At 42.2% G+C, this 15,884-nt stretch overlaps 1 protein-coding gene across 4 annotated transcripts in view; it reads right to left on the bottom strand.

Moving 5' to 3' along the window:
* The window catches only part of NAP1L4 (nucleosome assembly protein 1 like 4), a 116,567-nt gene that overhangs the window by 80,716 nt on the left and 19,967 nt on the right, over positions 1 to 15,884 (bottom strand). For all 4 annotated transcript variants that reach the window (XR_008313708.1, XM_053285493.1, XM_053285494.1 and 1 more), the window contains exons 2-3: positions 13,821 to 13,854; positions 3,573 to 3,634 (exon numbers count right to left, since the gene is read on the bottom strand). Coding sequence is in view for 3 of the 4 variants with exons in the window: in XM_053285493.1 (XP_053141468.1) it covers positions 3,573 to 3,634; positions 13,821 to 13,834 (76 nt within the window). In the remaining variant the exon portion in view is untranslated. The remainder of the gene's footprint in view (positions 1 to 3,572; positions 3,635 to 13,820; positions 13,855 to 15,884) is intronic.

Below are 15,884 nucleotides of genomic sequence, written 5' to 3'. Positions count from 1 at the left end.
AGACAAGCAGTACAAAATGAAAGTGAAACTTTCTGAGCACAATACTACATAGCCACAGACAGACAAGTCTTTGGATCTTTTTGTGTGTATGACCTGAGGTTTATCACATTCTTTCCTTGGAGGAAAAAACCTATAATGGCAGCAAAGAAATGCAATGCCTGGTGGCCCGAATGAGGCAACATCATGAGAAGTGCTGTGATGAAGATGACCAAAGAAACACATTTGAACAGGCAGGATCTTCAGGTTGGTAAACATTTTTATTGAATCATATAATATTTCTAAAGACTGCCTTGAACTGTCATGTTTGAGCAAAATTATATTTCTTATTATTACTGCATGTTACTGTCATTTGGTACAGTTATGAAGAAAAGCAAATATTCCTTTTGGGGCAGTGCTGTGTACAATAAGCAGAGATTGTATAAACAATAAAATAACAGCATTGACTTTTTTGTTTAGGGGAATTCATGGATTCTGGAAACTATCCACCTTCAAGATCACCATCCTCCTGTTCTACAGTTTCAGAGTTATCCATCCAGGATAGTGCTTCATTAGCATCATCATCAGACACCCACAGCCACAATACTATCACCTAAAAGAAAAGAAAAAATCCTTCCCTCCTGGAACCACCATAGATAAGTTTGTGATAAAAACTAGCAGATTAGAAAAAGAGTTAATTGATGAAAAAATTGCCCAGTTTGTTTATGCAACGAACTCTTCTTTCCGTCTGACTGAGAACCCACATTTCATTAATATGGTTCAGTCACTGAGACCAGGATACAGTCCACCCAGCAGAGCAGATGTTGCAGGGAAACTGCTGGATAAAGTGTATGACAGAGAAATGGAGCAATGTGCAACAGCTCTGGAGGGTAGAATTGTTAACCTAAGTATTGATGGGTGGAGTAATGTCCACAATGATCCTATTGTATGTGCTTGTATAACAACAGAAGAAGGGAAAGTCTTCCTTGCACAAACAATTGATATGTCAGGAAATGCACACACCGCAGAATACCTACAAGAAGTGGCAGTAAAAGCTATAATAACATGTGAACAAAAATTCAAATGTCTAGTACGCAGTTTGGTCACAGACAATGCTGCAAATGTATCCAAGATGAGAAGAAATTTAGAAGAGCAGGAAGGGAATACAAAGCTAATAACAAATGGTTGCAGTGCTCATTTGCTGCACCTCTTAGCCAAAGACTTAAGTGTTCCAGAAATAAAGACTAATGCTGTTGAAATTGCTAAATACTTCCGTAACAATCACTTTGCTGCAGCAGCTCTGAAAAGGATGGGTGGAACCAAGCTAACGCTCCCACAAGATGTTAGATGGAACTCTGTGGTGGACTGTTTTGAGCAGTATATCAAGAACTGGCCTATTCTGATGACAGTTTGTGAACAAAATCGAGATAAAATAGATGGCACTGTCACGGCCAAAATCCTCAACATTGGGCTTAAGAGAAATGTTGAACATATGCTGAGCATCCTGAAACCCATCTCTGAATCTTTAAACAAAATACAGAAAAATAGCTGTTTTATTGCTGATGCTGTTGAAATTTGGAAGGAATTGAGTGAACACTTAAAAACAGAACTACACATGGACAGAATTAAATTACAAGCATTAAAAAAACGAATGGGACAAGTACTGTCTCCAGCTCATTTTTTGGCAAATATTGTCAATATCCAGTACCAGGGTCAAAACTTAAGTGCTGAGGAAGAGGAGTTAGCTATGACATGGGTATCCAGCAATCATCCATCTGTAATGCCAACTATAATAAACTTCAAAGCTAAGGGGGAACCATTCAAGAAATATATGTTTGCTGAAAATATTTTAAAGAAAGTCACACCAGTGAACTGGTGGAAGTCACTTAAGCACTTGGATTTAGAGACTGTTCAAGTAATGATTTCACTTTTAACAGCAGTAGCTTCTTCTGCAGGCGTTGAAAGAATATTCTCTTCCTTTGGACTCATTCATTCTAAATTGAGAAATTGTTTGGGACCCGATAAAGCAGGAAAGCTTGTTTTTCTTTTCCAGATTATGAACAAAGAAGAAGATGAAGATGACGAGTGAGCTACAGAGGACAGTATTTAAGTTTTTCATGTGTAGGCTGGGCTGACAGTCTAAGTTTCTCAATATATATATATATTTTGTTTAGCCAAATTAGTTAACAAACATGGATGTTTGTTTAAGCAAATAACATATGCTGTAATGTTATTGTTTCAGTTGAATAAATCTATTTAAATTGTTATTATTAAGGTAATGATTATTTTTCTCCTTCCTAAGTACAACAGAAAAGTTGTCCAAATATGAATGATTAACCTATTAAACTGGGGATAAAAAACCTAATATGAAAAGTTGTTATTCTAAAAATCTTCATCTACTTGCATATTAAAGTTATACCAGCAAGAATTAGTCTTTATGTAGAAAACTATGATTTAAATCAAGCCTTACTGACTAGTGATTTAAATCGTGATTTAAATCGTGAATTAAATCAGTTTGATTTAAATCAAATCCACCCTGTCTAGATAGAAGACTTTTTTTCTTCATTTCTGGTGGTGTATTTTGGGGTGGGGGAGCTTTTAACAGCCTTTAAAAAGCCTTACTTGGAAAGTAAGGATAAAAGTATCAATTTTTTTGCTGAATTTTAAATATATTATATTCATATACAAATTTTTGTATCAATTAAATAGATTACAAGTCTGATAATTAATAAATCTAATGCTCCTTAATTGCAGCCCTGACATTTAGGCATTTATTTTGGCAGCAATTCTAAATATTCAAATTGAGGAAGTGTTATCTGTAATTCCTACAATACTGTACATTACTCCAAAAGCAACACTGGATCTAACTGACAAGAGAGATATTCAAATGATAAAAGCTGCTAACAAAAAAGTAAGATGGTATGAAAATTAGGCTCTTGCTTTCAGAAGCATGAAATCCATGACCAAAGAGTTAACAAAGTTCCCTTATTGTTACTGCAACTTAGGCTGCATTTATTTGAATTTTAACACTTTCTGAAGGCCCAGGACATCTAACAAATATTTAATCAAATATTTTATCAAAACAGATGTCTTACTTTGAAGCTAGTACTAAAGGTCCTTTCCTACACATATATAGCTCTGAATATAAAGGTTTTATCTCACTTCCTAAACACTTTCATGATTTGCCAGAACTCTGGAAGAAAAAACCCAAAACATACAGACCAGGGGTGTAGTCATCAAGGACACTACACTGTATATCCTTGATGCTTATGCGACACCTGGAAAGTAGCAAGAGGCTCTTAGTTTTTCTCTGCAATGATACGGAATTAGTTATCTTCTCCAAAGAAGCAATAAAATACACACCCACTGTATCTTCAGTCCAATTCCTCCACAAACTTTTCTTTCCCATGACTTCTACCTCTGCTAGAGGAAGCACGACTTTAGTTTTTACCCCATCAGGGGGGCAGGGAAGAACACAAAGAGGCAAATGGAAAAACAGGATGGGAATCACAGCAACAGCATAATTCCTTGCTGCTTTAGGTGCTTTTAAGGGGACAAAGATTATTTCAGCAACCCTCCACACATTGATCAGTTACCTTTTTTGTCACCTGTACCTTTAGCAGCTTCCATAGAATCAGAGGCAGCATCTTCCGCTTTACTGCAAAATTTGAGAGACACATATTACCGCCATATCCAAGTAAATTTTTGATAGTATAAATGTGGCATTTTTAAAATAATGAAAAAGTGTTATCTGAGACAAACTCTTGTTTGTCAGTCTGTCAGAATAATAATTTTGTTACTTGCTACACTGAGTTCAGACGTAATGGGAAGCCATGGTTTCCTGCTATAAATATAAGTTTCAAAGAGCCACAAGCTTGCATGTGAGCCTTCTCCTCATGCATACACAGAAAATATTCACTTTCTCTATAAAAACAAATGTAGTCCCACTTTATATATGACCTGTGAAAACTGCAGGTTATTAATTAACTAAGTTAGAACAAGCCAGGCTATCAAGGCACAGTTTGTTACATCCAATACCAGTCACTGTGTTTCCTGAATTCCCATTAACATCTTGATTCTCAGATTGCTTGCCAAGGATCATGGGACCTACATCACACTATTTCTAGTTCACAACTAAAAAGGAACAATTCTAAATGCTTCAAATTAAGCAAGTTAATAACTGGCATGAGTGCATTTTGCAAATCAACGGATACTCACTTCCATCTCTCCTAGCGGAGACCAAACAGACTAGAAAAAATGTAAAAACACTGAACTCCTTATGAGTATTTTATATGCACTAGCAATTCCTCAGATAAGTAGTGCCTATTTGATAAGTGATGATCCAAGGCAAGAATAGCCACATTGCAGCACAAATTAAAAAGCAACAGAGAGAGTAGAGTTTGTGGTACAACTAGTCTAGAGTAAGAGGACCTAATTAGCTAACTAATGCATGAAAAGGAACATTGGGTCTTACCTGTGAAGGGTCCTTTTTCACCATAATCGGAGCCCATCCTTCAGTTAGGGTTCTTCCTTTATGCTAACAAGAGTCGACAGGAAGTTGTCACAGCCAAGTTTTCCTGGAGGCTGGGATGAGCACTAATCCCCAGTTCTGACTGTCGTGCTGAAGGATGCTGTGAACAACTATGGCGAGAGAGAGCTCTGTTTTGATGTTAATATTAAGTTTTTAAAGTTGGAAATAGATTGGACTCACCCACTACCAATGGATATGCCCCTCCGCCTGACATCGTCAGAGCACATTTTTCAATGAGAAATCTCTGTTCCTTCTGGAACGATAATATCAACTAATGTCTCCGAACTATATTGGCCAATCTCTACTAAAATTCATAACATTCATAACTCGTAACAATATTATCTAATGTCTACCATCACTCCTAACTCTATCTATCTATCTATCTATCTATCTATATCAGTGTTGTTTCCTTTAGTAATGATCTTCCGTGGGTTGGACTGGATGGGCTCCGATTATGGTGAAAAAGGACCCTTCACAGGTAAGACCCAATGTTCCTTTTCCCACCGTAATCGGAGCCCATCCTTCAGTTAGGGACATACTCAAGCAGAATGATAGTAAGTATTGCCAATCTGGGTGGGTCGCGGAAGTCCAGAAGTGTACTAGACCACTTGCTGAAGAATAGTCCGGCCGAAGGCCGCCTGCTCCTCATGGAAGGCTGAGATCTTGTAATGTCTTATGAACGGGGTGACCGAAGTCCAGGTAGCTGCCTGACAGATAGTCTGAAGCAATGCTCTGGCTGAGGTGGCTGCACTCCTCGTGGAATGTGCTGTAATGCCTTGTGGGACTGGGATCTCCAAGGTGTTGTAGGCCAGTATGATGGTGTCTCGTATCCATCTCGCCAAGGTGGCCTTTGACACTTTATTTCCCATATATGATGGAATGTAAGATACAAATAGGGACTCCATCTTGCGGAAAGGTCTTGTCTTCCTTATATATGTGCATAGAGCCCTCCTGACGTCCAGGGAGTGCCAGGATCTCTCCCTTGGGTGTGATGGTTTTGGGCAGAAGGAAGGGAGTATTACCGGCTGCGAACTGTGGAAAACCGAGTTTACCTTGGGTAAGAATGTTGGATCTAGGTACAAGACCACCACTTCCTCCTGAAAGACGCACAGCCTTTCGTATTGAAAGGGCGTTAAGTTCTGACACCCTGCGCGCAGAAGTAATTGCCACCAGGAATAGTACTTTGCCTGTGAGTACTCTGAGGGATGCCTCTTTCATGGGTTCAAATGGAGATCTTGTTCTGATCCCATGACGGAAATCTTGGTAGTGGTGGAGGGGCTAAGTTTGAGGCCCCTCTCTCCTATAATTAATAACTTGACTTGTTTTAGGCAATGGCAGAAGGATATAACTAAATTTGTTTGGCAGGGGAAAAGACCAAGAATAAACTTTAAGAATTTAACAGATGCAAAAGAAAGGGGTGGTCTTACCTTGCCAGATTTAAGGTTGTATTTTGATGCTGTATGTTTGACATGGCTAAAGGAATGGATAACATTGAGAAACCCTAGAATCCTTGATCTGGAGGGATTTGATAGAAGGTTTGGATGGCATGCTTATCTATGGTACAAAAAAACTAAAGTACATAAAGATTTTCTGAATCACTATGTAAGAAGGAGTTTAATGAGGGTATGGTTAAAATATAAAAATTGGTTGGAACCAAAAACTCCGTTATGGATATCCCCGATCGAAGCTTTATCACGTAAAGAAGTAAATATGCAAATGTCTGGGGGTACGTATAGAGAGCTGTTGCATTTTTATGGAAAGGATTGTAAGTTAAAATCTTCAACTGAATTACAAAATGTGGTCAGAGATTGGTTTCAGTATTATCAGTTAAATGAGATATATAAGAAAGACCTTAAAGTTGGATTTGAAGATCAGATTTTGGATTTTGAGAAGGAATTATGTCAAGACGATGAAAAATTAATTTCCAAAATGTATAAACTATTACTTTTGGAGGAGACAAGAGAGGAATTGGTTAAAACAACTATGATAAAATGGGCTCAAGATGTTGGACATAATATAGAAATGGCAGCATGGGAGAAGCTATGGAAAAGTGATTTAAAATTTACTGCTTCTTATGCCTTGAAGGAAAATTATTACAAAATGATGTATAGATGGTATTTAACGCCCAAAAAACTGGCATTAATGTATAAAAATGTTTCAAACAAATGTTGGAAGTGTGGGCATACTGAAGGTACTTTTTTTCATATGTGGTGGACCTGTGGGAGGGCTAAGGCTTATTGGGACATGATATATAATGAATTGAAGAAGATACTTAAAGTGACATTTCCTAAGAAGCCAGAATCCTTCCTGCTAGGAATAACACAAGAAGCAATTTCTACAAATAATTTAACTGTTTTTATGTATGCTTCTACGGCGGCTAGAATATTATATGCACAGAAATGGAAGACTAATGAACTGCCTTCAAAAGAAGATTGGCTAATAAAAACTTTAGAATATGCAGAAATGGCAAAACTTACAACACTGATCAGAGACCAAAGCTTAGAACGTTTTAAGGAAGACTGGAAACCTTTTTTGGTTTATTTAAAGAATTATTTTCCTACTATGGATCTTACAGCAGGATTTGAAATTTGAAATGCAGGTTAGGCAGATTTATGGTGGTGCAAGGGTTAAATTTGTGTTTTTCTTTTTATATTAATATTACAATAAGGGTAAAACTTATAGTTGGTATCATGAAAAGAGGTGCGCGGGAAGTCAACTTGTAATTGTGTTTATTATGATTGTTATGGTTATTATTATTGTCAAAAGTTAATAAAAATTTGAAACACAAAAAAAAGTTTGAGGCCCTTCTCAGGAAACACCTAATGTGCAGGTGAAGACAAATTGAGCCTTTAGAATTTAGATCGAGTATGGATGTCAGAACTGAGGTTTGTCTACGCAGGATGCTAGCCCTCAGCCCCTGGTCCAGACCCTCTTGCAGGAACCAGAGTATGTCCTGCACCTTTGCTGCAGTGGGTGGACTCTCTTTTCTACTGCGCCATAGTGAAAACGCCCTCCAGGTGGTCTGGTAAATTCTATTGGTGGATGTCCTTCTGGAGGCCAGGATCGTCGTCTGTACCTTGTGGTTGTACCCTAGAGCTTCCCGCTCAACGTCCAGGCGTAGAGTTGGAGCCATTCTGGGTCGGGGTGGAGGACAGGGCCCTGGGATAGCAGATCTGGTCTCCTTGGGAGATGCCAGGGTGGCCGTACTGACATTACTAGTAGGTCGGCAAACCATGGTCGGTGTGGCCACCAGGGAGCGATTAGGATGATGTTGGCCTCCTCCTGCCGTGTTTTCTGAATCACTCTGGTGATTATCGCCGTGGGGGGAAAAGCGTAGAGCAGGCCCTCCGGCCAGCTGGTGGACAGTGCATCTGTCCCTTCTGCTTGTGGATGTTAGAAGTGTGCCATGAAGCGTGGTACCTTCCTGTTCTCGCTGGTGACGAACAGATCCACCTCTGGTTGGCCTAAAGCGTTGACCATCCTCTCGAAAGTCTCCTGATTCAAGGACCACTCCGCTGCATCTACTTGCCTCCTGCTGAGCCAGTCTGCCCTGTGGTTTGAGGAGCCGCTGAGGTTTTCAGCTGTTACGGACAGAAGGTTTCTCTCCGCCCAAGTGAATAGTCTGGCTGACTCCTGCATAAGTTGCCTGGATCTCGTGCGACCCTGGTTGTTGATATGGGACTTCGCTGTGGTGTTGTCCGTGCGAATGTGGACGTGGCGGTGCTTGATGTGCTGTCGGAAGTGGATCAGCGCCAGACGTACTGCTCTGAGCTCCAGTAGGTTGATCGACCTTCTGCTTTCCTGTGGGTGCCATTTTCCTTGTACGAAAAGGTGTCCTAGATGTGCTCCCCACCCCTCCAGACTTGCGTCTGTTGTGATAGTTATTTTGTTTGGGATGCTGAATGGGTGACCTCTGGATAGGGCCCTGGATCTCCACCACTGGAGGAATACCCTTACTGTGATTGGGATCTGGATTCAAATTCGTGAGCGTGTCATGATGTTGTCCTGGCGAGGAAGCAGCAACCACTGAAGACTGCGGGAGCGCCACCTGGCCCAAGGTGTGCACTCTATGCAGGCTGTCATGGAGCCCAGTAGTGTTGCCAGAGTCATGATCTGGCAGGAATATGTTACCAGTACTGTAGACACGAGCTGGCGAATCTTCTCCTTCCTTTCTGGTGCTAGATAAATAATGCCCCTGGCCGTGTCGAAGATTGCCCACAGATGCTGGAGTCTTTGTGTGGGTGTCAGATGACTCTTTTTCTGGTTTATCACAAGGCCGTGTGAGGCAATAATCTCCAGTGTCCTCTGGACATCCTTCTTGGCCCTCGGTAGCGAGTGCGAGCGTGTAAGAAGATTGTCCAGATATGGATGGATGCAGATTCCCTTGGCCCTTATGTGTGCGATCAGTGCCTCCATAATCTTCGTAAATACTCTGGGAGCTGAAGACAGGCCAAAGGGCATCGCCCTGTATTAGTATTCCTGGTTGTTGAAGGCAATTCTGAGAAATCGCCGGTGTTGTGGGTGGATAGGAATGTGGAGGTAAGCCTCTGATAGGTCTACTGATGCCAAGAATTCCTGGCTTCTGACCACCTCTTTGATTGTCCTGAGAGAATCCATCCTGAATGTGCGTTTCCTTATGTATTGGTTCAGAGGCTTTAGGTTTAGGACTGCTCTCCACGAACCGTCCTTCTTGGGGACCAAGAACAGCAGTGAGTATACGCCGTGCCCAGACTCTGTCCCCAGGACTTGTTCTATTGCCCCGATCAGGAGGAGGTGGCGTATGGCCTATGCCATTCGCTGTCTCTTTACTGGATCCTTGGGAAGAGGTGTGAGGCGGAAACTGTTGGGGTGTGGATGTAAACTCCAGGGAAAGGCCGTGCGCGACCGTCCAGAGAACCCACTGGTTGGAGGTGGCCCTGGCCCAGGCTTCTTGGAATAACTAAAGCCTGCCTCCGACCGGTGCGGCATCATTGCCTGCACTGTTGGAAGGAGGATGATCTGATTTGTTTGTTGAAAGGTTGGCGAGCCCCACCCCCCGTTGCTGTTGCCATTGGGCACGGCTGGATGGACGCTGGTTGTGCTGACGACAGTCACGAAAGAAGCCAGCTGATGAGAAGCTGGACTGTCTGAAAAAAGGCCAAAAATTTCGTGCCTGTCCCCCCATCCTGAATGGTCTCTGACCTTCCACTCTTGTGGAGGGCATCACCTTCTTCTTATCCTTGGAGTCTACTAAGATGGGTTCCAGCGAGTCCCCAAACAATTTTTTCCCCTTTAAAGCGGGTTGAGGCCAAATTGAGTTTGGACTTGGAATCTGCCTTCCAGTGCTTCAGCCATAGGCAGCGTCGGACCGCCACCACCGATACCATGACTCTTGAAGCTTGCTGGATGCAGTCCAGACTGGAATCTGCCATGAAGGCAGCTGCCTTAGCCATTTTGTTGATGCCTTGCCACAATTTGGTATTCTCGGGTGGAACCATCTTGACCAGTTCCTTAGCCCAAAGAACGGATCCCCTGGAGTTCGCCGTGGCTATTCTAACTACATTGGCTGAGGCCTCATGAGCCTTTTTAAAGAGACTCGCACTTCTTGTCCTCAGGAGCCTTTAGTTGTTCATCTCCCTCTTTACTAAGTATGGTCCCTGACACCAGTTCCGTGATCGGGGAGTCCACCACTGGGGGCGCTAGCAAAGATGACACCTCCTGTGGAAGTGTGTAGAGCTTATTATAAAACTGGGCCATAGACCTGTGGGAGAAGGGTATGCTCCACTCAGTCATAAGAGTGGACAAGAACATTTGGGGAAAGGAATAATAGGTTCTGGATTGGAGGTAGAAGGGAAGACCTCCTGGTCCGGCTCCTGCCCCACCTCCAGGGTCTCCAGTGGGGAAACTACATTGATGGTGCGGCGTGCCTTCGCCAGCAGGACCTCAAGATCTGACTGAGTAAATAGGTGGGTGGAACTCGCTGTCTGCTGGGGCAGCTCTCCCTCCTCAGATCTCTCTCCTTCCTCTGTCCCCGAGGAAGAACGATCTGGGCTGTCAGGTCCCTGAGAGGGTGGGGGTACAACCGGGTTGCCCCCAGGTCCTTCTGGGGTTGGTAGTGGCTTTCCCCCTGAGCCCTGTGGTGCTGGGACAGCAAAGGTGATAGGTTGGAGCTTTTGGAATGGCCTTTTTGGAGGGATATACTCAGCTTCCGAGGAAGAGGTCGAAGGAGAATGGTAACGCCTCCTCTTTCTGGCTATGAGTGCCCTGGGGAAAAAACGGCCTCCCTCAGGGATGGGCCCCCTAAAAATTGCAGAATCTGGAGAGGATGATGAGTCTCTGCTATGTCCCGCTCTAGTAGGGGGTGGGGGAATTCCCGTCGCCATAGCCAAGGCAGGGAAAAGCACTTTAAACTCCTTAGCTATGAAGCCCCTCAGCCACATGGCCCCATCCTCTGTTATGGGTGGCTCTGTGCCTCCCTGCCCCAGCAAAGGGTTACTCATGAGTGACAGTGAGTTGGGCTCCTGGGCATCCGTCTGTTGGACCTCTGTGGGAGTAGCCATGGTGTTTCCTACCCGGGCTCCATTGCCCTGGATCGCCACCAATGCGGTCATGGGCAGTAAGGATGTGCCCGTCTCGGCATCAGCCCCCTTCCTCAGGGGCTCCGCTCCCTGGTGGGCCAGTTGCCTTAGGGACAGGATCCGCCGAGGCTGCCTCTGCTGGCAGACCGCCTGCAACAGCAGGCGTTTGCTCAGCCGCACGATCGGCGGCTTTGTAGTTTTCCGGCGGCTTCCGGCAGCCTTTGGCTGCTCCGTCGCCCTCTGCCCTCTCTTTTTCTTCTTTGACTTTTTTCGTGGCGTGGCATCCACCCCCATGGAAAGGGTGATGCATTGAGCTGTGCTCTGCTCCGGAGCTCGCCCCTGTGTTAAGGGTGGTGCTTGCATTCATCTCCCCCTCCGACAAGGACGCAAAAATGGCGTTAGTGGCACGAGCGCACTCCACTGGCTGTGGCTGCCAGACAAAAGGGAGGAGGGAGAAATGGCGGGAGATTCCAAGCTGCAAGGAGATTAGCAGAGTAGATAGGCTGTATGAGCGGAGACCGACAGAGCCGTATAGCAAAGGGAGAAAAGGCAAAAGCAAGTAAACAAAGAAACAAGGTTTAGGGGAGCTCTCTCTCTACTGCTGATCCTGAAGGCGACAGGAAAGGAACTGGGGATTAGCGCTCAGCCTAGCCTCCAGGAAAACTTGGCTGTGACAACTTCCTGTCGACTCTTGTTAGCATAAAGGAAGAACCCTAACTGAAGGATGGGCTCCAATTACGGTGGAAAAACAGGCTCTATACCTCCCCAACACTTATTGTATGGCAGGATTTTAAACATTTATATCTTGCCTTTCCATCCAAATAAAGGGGATGCTCAAAGCAGCGAACAATCACATTTTTAAATAGTGACAGTAACAGCAAAACCCCCAAACCAATCACAAAATAATAGCATTTACAGCAAACATACTGCACTCCACAGACTAGATATCCAAGTTTTTCTGCCCTTTTCTACACCTCTAATTCAAAGTAGAGGCAAATACATCCTAAAGAATGAGGGACTGTATATTAACTGTCATTGAAGTGATGCACTCATATTTTAGGGATTTGTGGCACACTTGTTTAAAAAAGTTGGCCACTACTCCTTCAGCTTCCACAGCATAATCCAGAATTCAAGATACAATAAGGATAAGAGCCACTGTAACACAATTTTGTATTGAGTGCAGCCTTTAGAAATCTTCATGTTCTTTATAAGAACACACATCAGACTAATACTCATACAAACCATATTTACCTCCCCAAAAAGACTCTGAATGTAAGATGACCCTCTGATTTCTAATATCAAATAACTTGGGGAAAACCTGATCTTAGATTCAGGTAAATATGGTAGGTATATGAAAGACTAAACAATTAGTTGTAACTAAACTAGCACTTGTAAGGCACAAGTACAAGAGATCCCCCCACTTCTTCCTCACTGCTGCCTCCTAGCTCCACCCCAGAGCTATTCCCGAGAGTCATGGGAGCTGTGCTTACAGATAGTACCCCCCCCTCCAGTTTCCAGGGAGTCCTCCATTGCAACTCCCCACACCACATCATTTTCAAGGGACCCTCTCCAGATACTTAAGAACAACTTTTCAGAGGGTGCAGGAGGCTGCAGTGGGGAAGATCCTTGCACCACTAAGAGCATTTGAATGCTACCCAAAGATTATTTATTAGACTGAACCCAATATTACATATTTTAAGAGCCTCAAGAAATCAGATAACACAACTATGTTTGCAATTACTAACGCAGCAGCCGCTGCCACCAGCAATATGAATGGGACTGCATAAAGCTAGCTGTCTGATATGAATTAAAATAAAAATAGCAGAAGCAGAATTATATTCTGTCTTCTGTCCCAATTGAGGGTTATTTCACACATGATTTACCTATAAGGAAAAAATCTCAGATGTAGAAAAATAGGAATAATAATGTTTGAAGTGCAGCACATTTTTCTCATGATGAGTACAGCAGAAAAGCACATACCTGCACTGGAGTGATCTGTTTAAGTAAACACATCGTAATAAACTTAAGAGGAATGTCAGATACTTTACAATATGGCTTTTTTTGTTTTGCATTATATACACTTCCTATTTATTTTAGTCTCTTCTTTATTGTTGTGTGCTCTAACATACATTATAGCAGAGAGTGCTTGTAGACTGTTTAATGCCTACATAAATAAACAGTTACTCACACACACTTTTCCTGCAAAAGTATTGGTCACATAAGAAAATCATAACACATGAAGCAGCCTTAGGACACACCACAAAATGACAAAAGAAGCCACAGAGAGAACTGTATGTTGCCAAGCAACTGTTTATATCTAAATACAGAAACCAAATGCATAGTTTAAAAATTCTGAGAAGCCCTTAATCACTGAGCATGATAGAAAGAGGAAAGAAACAGGAGTGCTCATCAGCAGTGTCATGTCAAGTCTCAGTATATGGTGCCACCCTAATGTGCTCAACAGTAAAACAAGCAGTCCCTCATGTTTCAGGATGCGTTCAACTATTTAGTTAAGTATCATAGAAGGAAACAGAATTTCATCCAAAGCAGGACAGAAGCTTTACTTAAAAACTGTACAACTGAACTGAGTTCATGATTAGAAGCATACTATTCTAAAAGAAATACAAGACAGAATACCAAAGTCCATCTGAGATTCAAGAGCCCACATAGTTCATGTTCCCCATGTACACCATTAAAAGGTTTTTTTGCGTGAAAGAATAACTATTCCTACAAATTTAGTTTTGCTCAGAACTTACCTGTTATCTGCCATCTGTAAGAGCTTTTATCCCCCTGTAAAATAATATACAGAACATTTTAAAAAATGTTTTAAGTACACTGGCCTACACCCAGATCAGCATTGCACTAGTGAAATGCCACTGAGTTAATGTGAGGACACAGTGCAATGATTTTGCACAAAGAAAATAATATCTGTTCCCATTCCTGCACTAGCAAAAGATGTTCATGCATTGCACAACATGTTGTACAGTGTGTTTCACAAACTTGTATGTATCCTGGGGAAGATCTTCCACTAATGGTTGTGCAACATCACAGACCACCACAACTTCACACAGTTCCACAAACTTCTGAAGTGCACACAACTTCTCTTGTTGCACTAACACAGCACTAGTCTAGATGTCAGCCACAGATACAAGATTCCAAAATAAGCAAAGAGGATCATTCTTCCATAATACTGCAACAGAAAATCAGCTACACCACAAATCACTTCTGAATTGTGTCTGCGAGCAATTTTAAAAGCTATCTTCTTCCACGGGTGCCATCTTTTGTAATGCCCTTATTTTTAAAAGTTGAACTTCATTTTCATCTTATTATCCATTTAAGATTCACTGTTCTTATATTTATGAAACATTACCTAGCATCACACAGTTCTATTTGGTAAACCTGAATAAGTGTATTTTGGAAGTCTGAGGATAATCAGACTTTTTGCAAACCTGCTCTATCACTGCAGTTTATAATAGTACACAATAACCTTTAAAGCATGTTTTGTTTTCAGGGTCATGACTGAATGGAACATACTGCAAATAGAGAGTCTGCAAGATACTTAAACTTGTCAAACAAGTGTACAACATATTCAATAATGAATTGTACATGACATGGCTTTCCTCACAAGGTGCCTAGACCTACAAGGAGTGCTAACAATAGTAATGCTAGAGGGCCAAAAGAGATCTCCTCATCCTAGAATGAGGAAACGATAGAGTTCCCTCCTCCTTTTTTCTTGCTTTCTTTTTTAAAAGACTGCTAAAATATCAGCCACTGTAGGAAATGAGTGCCCTTCATCAGGGACCTTCACTATTTTTCAAGTGGGGACCACTCTGGCAAAAAGCCTTCAATTAGAGAGGTATTTCCATTGTGCTGACCTCCATGAAGTGCTGCACTCACTTGTACCAGTGCCAGAGTGGGGCTTTAAGAGAAGTGTAGCCCTGTTGAGTCCCAGGGTCAGGAGCGGCCGGTGCAGATGCCGCTGTTGAAGCCAAGTGAGTGGCGGAGCCAATCCGCTGCCGCAGCGAGTGCCAAGCAGCACACTGCTGCTTGGAGTAGTTTGCAGCTGCAGCCAGAGCAGAGGCAAGGACCTATTAACTTGTGCTTAAAGGTGCCTCTTGCAGCCCCGCCCCCACCCCACTAGTCCTATTCTTAAGAAGAGAAAGGGAGCTAGAGTATCTGCAGCAAAACATTTGGCAGGTTGTCCTCCCTCCCCTAATCTTTGGACTGTACATACATCTTAATTTTTTTAAAAAATATATAAATATTTAAATCAGATTTGTTTTTATACTTTTTAGCTCAATAATTTAATGTTTCTTTTTTATAATCGTGTTTTTAAATTTTATTGTGAGCCATCTTGGGATTTTCTTAATGAAAGGCGGGGTATAAATTCAACAATAAATAAAAAATAAAAATAAATGTTACATACAACACATGTTAAGGAATGACAGGCATTCAAGAAATTACTATTGTGCATAAAAATAATAAAATGTTGTATGCAGGTAACATCTCTAATCAAGCGCCATTTCAATATAGAAAGTGTGTGCATGTGTGTACATGTATACACACAAAGTTTATAGCCAGAAAATTTACTAAAGTGATTAAGCTAAATCAGAGTAATTAGCATTAAGTATTATTAGACTTACGGAACCATTTAAATTAGGGTATTCGGGGTGGGGCGGCTCCAACACACTTTGGTGTTGTGATTTCTATGAAACTGAATGATAGGGATAATTACATACCAAATCAGTAAACAAGGACTTAATGAGATGGCAACAGCTGCAATTAACTTGGTACAGACAAGCTTCAGCAATCAAAATAAC

The sequence above is a fragment of the Hemicordylus capensis genome, chromosome 1 (genome assembly GCF_027244095.1).
Source record: "Hemicordylus capensis ecotype Gifberg chromosome 1, rHemCap1.1.pri, whole genome shotgun sequence".
Lineage (NCBI taxonomy): Eukaryota > Metazoa > Chordata > Lepidosauria > Squamata > Cordylidae > Hemicordylus > Hemicordylus capensis.
Note: the sequence above shows the minus strand (reverse complement) of the source record. Positions and strands in the feature narration are given on the sequence as shown.